At 42.6% G+C, this 10,946-nt stretch overlaps 1 protein-coding gene across 1 annotated transcript; it reads left to right on the plus strand.

Moving 5' to 3' along the window:
- The first annotated feature begins 519 nt into the window (after nt 1-519).
- Nucleotides 520-7,093, plus strand: LOC122944644 (gamma-crystallin M2-like). The gene is made up of 2 exons (XM_044303161.1): nt 520-768; nt 6,818-7,093. The coding sequence occupies exons 1-2, from the start codon at nt 520-522 to the stop codon at nt 7,091-7,093; spliced, it is 525 nt and encodes a 174-aa protein (XP_044159096.1).
- The last annotated feature ends 3,853 nt before the right edge of the window (nt 7,094-10,946 follow it).

Below are 10,946 nucleotides of genomic sequence, written 5' to 3' on the forward strand. Positions count from 1 at the left end.
TGTGCAGTTATTTATATTGCAGTGCTATACTAGGAGCACTCTTTTTGTCTTACTTTCTAAATTCTGTGGACACCGTTGTTAACAGCACCGGTATAGTAGCAGATTCCTCTGGAAGAGCAATTTGTTTTATATATTTCCTTTATAATTGTGAAAATGGAGACTTAAAGGTCTATTCCCACCTTTCAATTTTTTAAGTCTATGCCACTGCAGCTCCCGTGTCCCATACAACAAACTGCTTTAAAGAAACTCATGTACTGTGAAATATGATTATCCTGATCTGTTTCCAGGACTTCTAGATTCAGTAAAGAAGCTTTAGAAGGATTTTGTGTCTCATACATCAATATAGTAAATGATCTGTGACAGCTCTGAATGGGCTCTGCTAAAATCTGCTAAAGAAAATTGTCATACAATGGTGGAATTGCACTTTAACCTAGACTTCGTTAGAGAAGACTGACAAGTCTATAAAGTTAGTATCTCAGAGATTTCAGCACACTAAATATTTAGTCTTTTGTCTTACAGATGCAGATAATCTTGTACGAAGAGAAAAATTTCCAGGGTCACCACTATGACTGTGTCAACGACTGCCCTAATATGAATTCTTATATCAGGCGATGTAATTCTGTTCGAGTCATAAGTGGTTCCTGGATAGTATATGAATGCACAAACTATAAAGGATATCAGTATTTTCTAAAACGAGGAGAGTATCCAGAATTTCAAGACTGGATGGGATTTAATGATTCCATCAGATCTTGCATAGCTATCCCACAAGTGCGTGCCTTTTTTTCTGACAGTAAGAACATTGAGCATGTATATGACTGTATTTACATTGAGGGTCATTAATTATTTGTGTAGAAAATGGTCTAAATTTAAGCCAACAAGGAAGCTGGCTTACATTTAGACTGGCACAGGATACGCCAAAATTATGTAGAGGCCGTTGCCTCTTTATAACTTAGGCGGATCCACCACCAGCTATGGGGGCTAATTAGCATCTAAAACACCAGTTTTAATAAACTACCATTATGGAGTGTACTTTTCAGTGTAAGGCCTCATGCACACGGCCGTTTAACTTGAATGGGTCTGTGGTCTGTTCGCACCACAAAAAAAAATGACGTCATATTTTTTGCTGTGTGGAACAACGTAAAGAAACACCACGGAAGCATTCCGCAGTGCTTCCGGTGTTCCATTCCGTAACTCCCTTCCGTCCATCCGGAATTGCGGACCCATTCAATTGAATGGGTCCGCATCCGTGATGCAGGGTGCACACTGCCGGCGGCTGTGGATTGCGGACCTGCCGTTTGCGGGCCGCAATACGGCCACAGCCGCCCAATAGCCGTGTGCATGAGGCCTAAGACCTCATGCACACGGCTTAGGCCTCACGGTCTCAGGGGGCAGCTGAGACCGTGATCCGTGTATCCTGTCCCTCCCAAAAATATGACCTGTCCTATTTTTTTGACGGACAACGGTTCACGGACCCATTCAAGTCAATGGGTCCGTGAAAGAACACGGATGCACACAAGATTGGCATCCGTGTCCGTGATCCGTGGCCGTAGGTTACTTTCATACAGACGGATCTGAAAAAAACTCAGATCCGACAGTATATTCTAACACAGAGGCGTTCCCATAGTGATGGGGCGCTTCTAGTTAGAATATACAACAAACTGTGTACATGACTGCCCCTGCTGCCTGGCAGCACCCGATCTCTTACAGGGGGCTGTGATCCGTACAATTAACCCCTCAGGTGCTGCACCTGAAAGGGTAATTGTGCGTATCATAGCCCCCTGTAAGAGATCCGGGGCTGCCAGGCAGCAGGGGGCAGACCCCCCTCCCTCCCCAGTTTAAATTTCATTGGTGGCCCTCCCTCCCTCTATTGTAATAATAACATTGGTGGCACAGTGTGCCCCCCCCCAGCCCCCCCTCCCTCCCTCTATTGCATTAATAACATTGGTGGCAGTGTGCGGCCTCCCCTCTCCCCCCCCCCCTGATCATTGGTGGCAGCAGAGTTCCGATCAGAGTCCCAGTTTAATCGCTGTGGCTCCGATCGGTAACCATGGCAACCAGGACGCTACTGCAGTCGTGGTTGCCATGGTTACTTAGCGTAAGTGACAGCAATGCGCCGCACAGACCTGTCACTTACCAGTAGGAGGAGCTCCCGGCCGGACACAGACATCGCAGCAGCCAGCAGGTAAGTATGATGCTTCTACTATTGCTAAGTAACCATGGCAACCAGGACTGCAGTAGCATCCTGGTTGCCATGGTTACCGATCGGAGCCCCAGCGTTTAAACTGGGACTCCGATCGGAACTCCACTGCCACCAATGATCGGGGGGGGGGGGAGGGGAGGCCGCACACTGCCACCAATGTTATTAATGCAATAGAGGGAGGGAGGGGAGGTCGAGGGAGGCCGCACACTGCCACCAATGTTATTAATGCAATAGAGGGAGGGAGGGGGGGCCGGGGGAGGCCGCACACTGCCACCAATGTTATTAATGCAATAGAGGGAGGGAGGGGGGCCGGGGGAGGCCGCACACTGCCACCAATGTTATTAATGCAATAGAGGGAGGGAGGGGGGGCCGGGGGAGGCCGCACACTGTGCCACCAACGTATTAATACAATAGAAGGAGGAAGGGGGGGCTGGGGGAGGCCGCACACTGGCCACCAATGATATTCAAACTGGGGAGGGGGGGTCTGCCCCCTGCTGCCTGGCAGCCCCTGATCTCTTACAGGGGGCTATGATACGCACAATTAACCCCTTCAGGTGCGGCACCTGAGGGGTTAATTGTGCTGATCACGGCCCCCTGTAAGAGATAGGGTGCTGCCAGGCAGCAGGGGGCAGTCATGTACACAGTTTGAAGTATATTCTAACTAGAAGCGTCCCCATCACCATGGGAACGCCTCTGTGTTAGACTATACTGTCGGATATGAGTTTTCACGATGTAACTCATATCCAACAGTATATTCTAACATAGAGGCATTCCCATGGTGATGGGGATGCTTCAAGTTAAAATATACTAACGTACCCCGTTTTTGCGGACCGTAAAAAAAAAAAACGGTTGTGTGCATGAGGCCTAAAGTATAGAATCAGGGTAATAAATAAATGGATTAAAATGGAAAATCTACCAAAAAAAGTTTAATTCTTAAATGTTATCTGCATTTTTCATTAATTCTTATGGAACACCTAAAGGGTTAACAAAGTTTGTAAAATTAGTTTTAAATAACTTGAGGGGTGTAGTTTCTAAAACGGGGTCACTTTTTTGGAGTTTCTACTCTAGAGGTGCATCACGGAGTCTTCAAATGTGACATGGCAGCTTAAAATTATCCCAGTGAAATCTGCCTTCCAAACACCATATGGCATTCCTTTCCTTTTGCGCAATGCCGTGTGCCCATACAGCAGTTTACAAACACATATTGGGTGTTTATGTAAACTACAGAATCAGGGCCATAAATATTGAGTTTTGTTTGGCTGTTAACCCTTGCTTTGCTACTGGAAAATAATTGATTGAAATGATAAAATCTGCCCAAAAAGTGAAATTCTGAAATTTAATCTCCATTTTCAATTAATTCTTGTGGAACACCTAAAGGGTTAGCAAAGTTTTTGAATACCTTGAGGGGTGTAGTTTCTAAAACAGGGTCATTTTTGGGTGTTTTCTATTATGTAAGCCTCACAAAGTGACTTCAGACCTAAACTGGTTCTTAAAAGGTGAGTTTTGGAAATTTTCTGAAAAATATCAAGATTTGATTCTAAACTTCTAAGCCTTCTAATGTCCCCAAAATATAAAATGGCATTCACAAAATGATCCAAACATGAAGTAGACATATGGGGATGTAAAGTAATAACTATTTTTGGAGGTATTACTATTTATTATAAAGGTAGAGAAATTGACATTTGGAAATTTGCTAATTTTTCCAAATTTTGGGTAAATTTGGTACTTTTTATAAACAAAAATTTAATATTTTGACCCAAATTTACCACTGTCATGAAGTACAATATGTGACGAGAAAACACCCTCAGAATGGCTTGGATAAGTGAAAGCGTTTTCACCACATAAAGTGACACATGTAAGATTGGCAAAAAATGCCCTGGTCCTTAAGGTGAAAAATGGCAGGCTCCTGAAGGGGTTAACCCCTTAGTGACCACCCATACGTGTTTTTACTGACGTAAACAAAGGTGGTTTTAGTTAAACGGCTGGCTTTAATCAATCATTACATGTACTTAAAATTGTGCATTAAAAACTATAACTTGTCCTGCAAAAAAATAAGACCTCATACAAGTACATTTATGAAAAAACAAAAAAGTTCTTGCTCTTAGAATGCAATTTAAAAAAAAATGTGCTTGGTCACTAAGGGGTTAAACAACGCCAAATACTCGGCAGCTTAAATTATCTTTTTCAGTGCCTGGCTTCTAATTATCTACATAAAATTATTATAGGCAATATAATATAGGTAGTTCAAGAAAAATAGCTAATTTCCTTTATACATCAACAAAGACAAATCCCAATTGTACAGTGCCTTGGAAAAGTATAAACCCCCCTTGACTTTTTTTGTGTTTTGGTGCCTCACAACCTGCAATTAACATGGATTGCATGAGCATTCGCATCTTTTAATTTATAGAACATGCCCACAACTTTGAAGGTGCTTTATTTTTTTTATTTTTTTTATTGTGATGTAAAAATAGGACAAAATAACAGAAAAAGTCCATGTGAATAACTATTAACCCCCTAAAGTCAATACTTTGTAGAGCCACCTTTTGCGGCAATCACGGTTCCAAGTCGCTTTGGATAAGGCTATTTTCACACTTGCGGCAGTGTGATCTGCGATCTGAATGTGACTGAAAGCATTTGTGAGACGCATCCGGATGCGGATCCGTCTCACAAATGCATTGCAAGAACGGATCTGTCTCTCCGCTTGTCATGCGGACAGACGGATCCGTCTTGTATCTTTTTTCAAATTTTTATCGGGCTGCGCATGCGCAGACCAGAAGGATGGGTCCGGCATTCCGATATTTTGAATGCTGGATCCGGCACCAATACATTCCTATGGGGGAAAATGCTGGATCCGGCATTCAGGCAAGTCTTCATTTTTTTTCGCCGGAGATAAAACCGTAGCATGCTATGGTTTAATCTTTTGCCTGATCAGTCAAAACGACTAAACTGAAGAAATCCTGATGCATCCTGAACGGATTAGTCTCCATTTAGAATGCATGGAGATATGCCTGATCAGTTATTTTCTGGTATAGAGCCCTGTGACGGAACTCTATGCTGGAAAAGAAAAACGTTAGTGTGAAAGTACCCTACTCTATGAGCTTGCCACTGGGATTTTTCCCCATTCCTCCTTGCAAAACTGCTCCAGCTCCTTCAAGTTGGATAGTTTGTGCTTGTGAACAGCAATCTTTAAGTCTGACCACAGATTTTCTATTGGATGGAAATCTGGGCTTTGACTAGGCCATTCCAACAAAATTACATATTTCCCCTTAAACAACTCAGGTGTTGCTTTAGCAGCATGTTTGGGGTCATTGTCCTGCTGTAAGGTGAACCTCCGTCCTAGTCTCAAATCACGCACAGAGTGGTACAGGTTTTGCTCAAGAATATCCCTGTATTTAGCACCATCCATCTCTCCCTCAACTCTGACCAGTTTTCCAGTCCCAGCTGCTGAAAAATATCCCCACAGTATGATGCTGCCACCACCATGTTTCACTGCTGTGATGGTGTTCTTTGGGTGATGTGAGTGATGTGTTGGGTTTGCGCCAGACATAGCGTTTTCTTTGATGGCCGAAAAGTTCAATTTTAGTCTCATCAGAGCAGAGCACCTTCCTCCATACATTTTGGGAGTCTCCCACATGCCTTTCCGCAAACTCACAATGTGCCTTTTTGTTTTTTGCTGAAAGTAATGGCTTTCTTCTGGCCACTCTGCCATAAAATCCAACTCTATGGAGGGCATGGTTTATTGTAGTCTTATGGACAGATACTCCAGTCTCTGATGTGGAACTCTGCAGCTCCTCCAGGGTTACCTTAGGTTTCTGTGCTGCCTCTGTGATTAATGCCCTCCTTGCCAGCTCCTTGAGTTTTGGTGGGCGGCCGTCTCTTGGCAGGTTTGCTGTTGTGTCATATTCTTTCCATTTGATTATGATATATTTGATGGTACTCCTGGGGATCATCAAAGATGTGGATATTTTTTTGTAACCTAACCTTTCCCCTACTAGTTTGGAGAGTTCCTTGGTCTTCATGGCAGTGTTTGGTTAGTGATGCCTCTTGTTTAGGTGTTGCAGCCTCTGTGGCCTTTCAAAAATGGTGTGCATATGTAATGACTCTCATATGACACTTAGATTGCACACAGGTGGACATCATTTCAATAAGTATGCGACTTCTAAAGGCAATTGGTTGCACCAGAGCTTTTTATGGGCTTCCTAACAATGGGGTGAATACATACGCATATGCCAATTTTCTGTTTTCTATTTCTAAACAATAGTTTTATTTATATATTTTTCTCATTTCGCTTCACCAACGACTACTGTGTTCTGATCCATCACATAAAATTCTGATTAACAAGCCATTGTACTTAAGTCTGTAATGTAACAAAACATGAAAAAAGTCAAGGGGGGAGAATACTTTTGCAAGGCACTGTAAGTATAGCTCAGCCATGATCAGGAGAAAATGATGCTATTTTACATCAAGAGCATGCATTTACTGTATATTTGTTTTACATTTTCAATTAAAGTCAATCAATTGATTTGGTTTATTTTAAAGTCAATATTGTAGTGTGCCTATCTTAATTTCATGAATTCATGTTTTACTTCTTTTCAATTCTTTATTTCTTTATTACAGTATAAAGGATCTTACAGACTAAGGCTTTATGAAAGAAATAATTTTGGGGGGAAAATGTTGGAAGCAGTGGATGACTGTCCTTCAGTTTTTGATCGTTTTAACCACCATGACATCCAGTCCTGCAATGTCTTTGATGGTTACTGGATTTTCTATGAGCTTCCAAATTATAAGGGTCGCCAATATTGCTTGAGACCTGGCGAGTACAGAAGGTTTAGTGACTGGGGTGCTCTGAATGCTAGAGTTGGCTCCTTCAAGAAAATTACTGAATTTTCTTAGATTATTGTAATAAAATATTATTCAAATATATTTGCCTACTCTTTCTTTTGTAGCAGATTTCATTTTGTATTGTTGCTAAACTATCTATGTTTAACACACATAACATAATTACATCACACAACTCTACAAGATGTAAAAGTTTGGTTTGTGTCTGTCATTATAGATGAGCGAATAAAAAAAAAACAAATTGCTGGTTCGCCAATTTTTTGGGGAAAAATTTGGTTTGATCTATTTACGGCGAATTATGTTAAAAAGCGTCTATTTCCTGGCTGGAGAGAGCCTTTATAGTGGTGTAGAACACTGTGCCTTGCAGTAATGCGCATAGGGAGTCTGCTTTGGTGATCAAATAATATTGTGAGTCAGTATAACATGCAGATCACAGGTGTCACTCTCAGAATCACTGCACACTTCACTTATTTGGGCAGTCCCAGGGCCAAAACTGACCAAATAACTGAAGTACGAACTCACCCTTACAGGTTGATGTTAGCGCTGAGAAGAAGTGCACTCCTTTTACACCGACGTCAGCTGATTCCACATAGATGTCTACAGAACCTGTTCTGTTACATGCTTATACAAGTAAAGTCCCCCAACAGAGTGAAGAGGGTGTCAGCAGTAAGTTTGTGTTGACATCACTGATTATTTTGCCCTTCCTCTGATCTGCCAGAACAATAACCCGCAAAAAACTGATCTTGTCTGTTGAGCATCCGCCTCAACTCGATCAGCATTTGGTAAGTAATCCATCAGCATTGCAATGGCAAGTAGAGATGGACTTGCGGTTCGACAGGCGGTAGTTTCGCTGAGAACTTTGCCCGATCGAGATTCCCTGAACATGCAAACATATGGCAATATTCTCACACACCATATGTTTTGGCATAGCGCCGAACTTTGACCCATGACAAATTGGGTCAGGACAGCCAATTGAGACATTTCAGCACATGGACACACCCCTACACTATAAATAAACCCGATTTGGCAACCATTTTACATTTTGTTTTTTGCCAGTATAGGGAGAGGTTGCTGTGTGAAGCAGGGACAGAATGTTAGGGACACCAAACGCTAGCTAATAGGGCCACAAAAGTCTTTTTAAGGACTGGTATAGGTGTGCTATCGATAGATGTGACATACTGAGGGCTTGTGATATACTTATAATACACTTTCTAACATAGAAAGTATATTATAGTGCATTTTTATTGTGCAGCAGTTGTGTGCGATTCTGCTACGATACTGCAGCTAGATAGAGGGACAAACGCTATTGGAATAACTAATTACAACTGGTGTGATATACCTGTTGACCCCCCAACAAAACTTATTAAGGGGTGTGATATAACTATAATATAAATTGTCAGTTACATTCACCAATTTTTGGGTGTGATGTACCACTGCTATACCTATTAGACCAGTACAAAAAAAATAAAAAATTTCTCAGTTACATTTCTCAGAAATTCACTAATTTTGGGGTGTGAAATATCAATGCTGTAGTAGACAGGTTAAACAAAAAATAAAAAAGTCAATTAAATTTTCTGGTGAAATTCACCAATTTTTGTGTGTGATGTACCACTGCTATATAGAGTTGAACGGACACCTGGATGTTCGGGTTCGACGGGTTCAGACGAACTTCGGAAAAAAGTTCGAGTTTGGGACCCGAACTTGACCCCGAACCCCATTGAATTCAATGGGGACCCGAACTTTTGAGCACTAAAATGGCTGTAAAAATGTCATGGAAAGCGCTAGAGGGCTGCAACTGTCATCAAAATGTGGTTAAGAGCATGGCAAGTGCTCTGCAAGCAAATGTGGATAGGGAAATTACTTTAAATATAAAACACAATAGGAGGACCAGGTCCATATGGAGTAGGAGGTTGAGGAGGCGGTGGATGTGGCGGTGTAGGTGGATGTGGCGGTGGAGGAGGTAGCCTACACTGCTTTATGTTTTAAAATGTGTTTTTATTTTTTAAAATTAGGGTACACCCCAAAACATTGGCAAATATAACCCTCCAGTCGTGCTAAACACACGTTCAGGCAATACACCAGCTGCAAGGCAGGCCAGCACCTCCAAGGCGTAAAGGGCAAGCTCAGGCCATGTGCCCAATTTGGAGACCCAGAAGTTGCAGGGGCTGACCCCTGTCAGTCAGTTTGTGTACGCGTGTGCATACTTACTGCCCCACAATGATGCACGTCCCCGTGATGTTCACGATCCAATTTGATATCTGCTCTATCAACGTTCGATGTTCTTGTATGCGCCTACCATGGTGATTACAGGTGGCGGGGAATCAGGGTTCCAGGCCGGAGAGGGAGCATGAGAAAAAGAGACCAAATTTAACCCCTTAAGGACTCAGCCCTATTTCACCTTAAGGACTTGGCCATTTTTTGCAAATCTGACCAGTGTCACTTTAAGTGCTGATAACTTTAAAACGCTTTGACTTACCCAGGCCGTTCTGAGATTGTTTTTTCGTCACATTTTGTACTTCATGACACTGCTAAAATTGGGTCAAAAAAGTTAATTTTTTTGCATAAAAAAATACCATATTTACCAAAATTTTTGAAAAATTAGAAAATTTCAAAGTTTCAGTTTCTATACTTCTGTAATACATAGTAATACCCCAAAAATTGTGATGACTTTACCTTCCCCATATGTCTATATTTTGGGGGATGTTACAAGGCTTAGAAGTTTAGAAGCAAATTTTGCAATTTTTTCGAAATCTTCAAAATCCCACTTTTTATGGACCAGTTCAGGTTTGAAGTCACTTTGTGAGGCTTACATAATAGAAACTGTCATGGATTGAATCTCTCTGTGACAATGGCCACACCCATCTGCCTCCCAGCCAAGCTCTTGAACTAATCTCTGCTTACCTCATTTGCAGAGCCAGAGGGGGTTTTACAATTTACCAATTGAAAGAGGTGTTCCAACTGTCAATATAAATATATGTGATGCATTCAATAAAGAATTGTCAGTTTGAACTCACATACAGCCTGACTGGTGTTAGTTCTGTGAGAATTAAAACGACACGAGCGGTCGTTTGAGGCCGGATCATCAAAGGCGGAACCAGCAGATATTGTGGTCACATGAGGGAGTGTCGTGAGAGCAGAATAGAGCGAGCAGGGGCTCGTTACATTGGTGGCAGCGGTGGGATTGGCTCTCCAGTTACTGGGACACTCCAAATTACAACTAGGAATGACCAGCTATGCAGCCTGCAGGAGAGACACGCTGAAAGATTTACTTGAGAGCAGAGGAGGGATCGCTGGGACAAAGAACAAAGCCACCTTGATCAGTGAGTTAGCTGAGATGGATCAGAGGGATGGTGATGCTGGACCTCGGTCCGTGGAAGCCTTGTTTCAGCAACGAGTTAGAGAACGGTTGGCATTATATGGTGCCAACTCATCCGAGACCGCCATACAGAATGCCATCAGAGACATCCAGCTGCAGGATGAGCGGCAAGAGAGAGAAATAGAGCGACAAGAGAGAGAATTGGAGCGACAACATGAGTGGAGAATGGCGGAAATACGGCGATCAGAGACAGCACCTAGAAATACAGCACCTGTCCGTAAGTTGCCCTTTCGCGCATTCAAATTATTTAAGGAAGGAGAGGAGGAAATAGAAGAGTTCCTCCAGGATTTTGAGAGACTGTGCCAGATACATAAAGTTCCGTCCCAAGATCGGGTTGCCTTACTGGTGAGTAACCTAACTGGCAAAGCTGCGGATGCGTATTGGGCCATGGAGGATGAGGACGCCATGGATTATGACCGGGTAAAAGAAGCCCTGCTAGCCCGATTTGCCATTACCCCTGAAGCCAGCTGGATTAAGTATCGAGAATCCCAGAAACAAGGCAACCTAACCTATGTGGAGTGGGCACATAGT

Source organism: Bufo gargarizans, chromosome 8 (genome assembly GCF_014858855.1).
Source record: "Bufo gargarizans isolate SCDJY-AF-19 chromosome 8, ASM1485885v1, whole genome shotgun sequence".
In the NCBI taxonomy this organism is placed as follows: Eukaryota; Metazoa; Chordata; class Amphibia; order Anura; family Bufonidae; genus Bufo; species Bufo gargarizans.

Coding starts and splice junctions, on each gene's coding strand:
- LOC122944644 (XM_044303161.1), top strand. CDS start 520: ATGCAGATAATCTTGTACGAAGAGAAAAATTTCCAGGGTCACCACTAT. Junction 769..6,817: donor CTTGCATAGCTATCCCACAA/GTGCGTGCCTTT, acceptor TCTTTATTACAG/TATAAAGGATCTTACAGACT.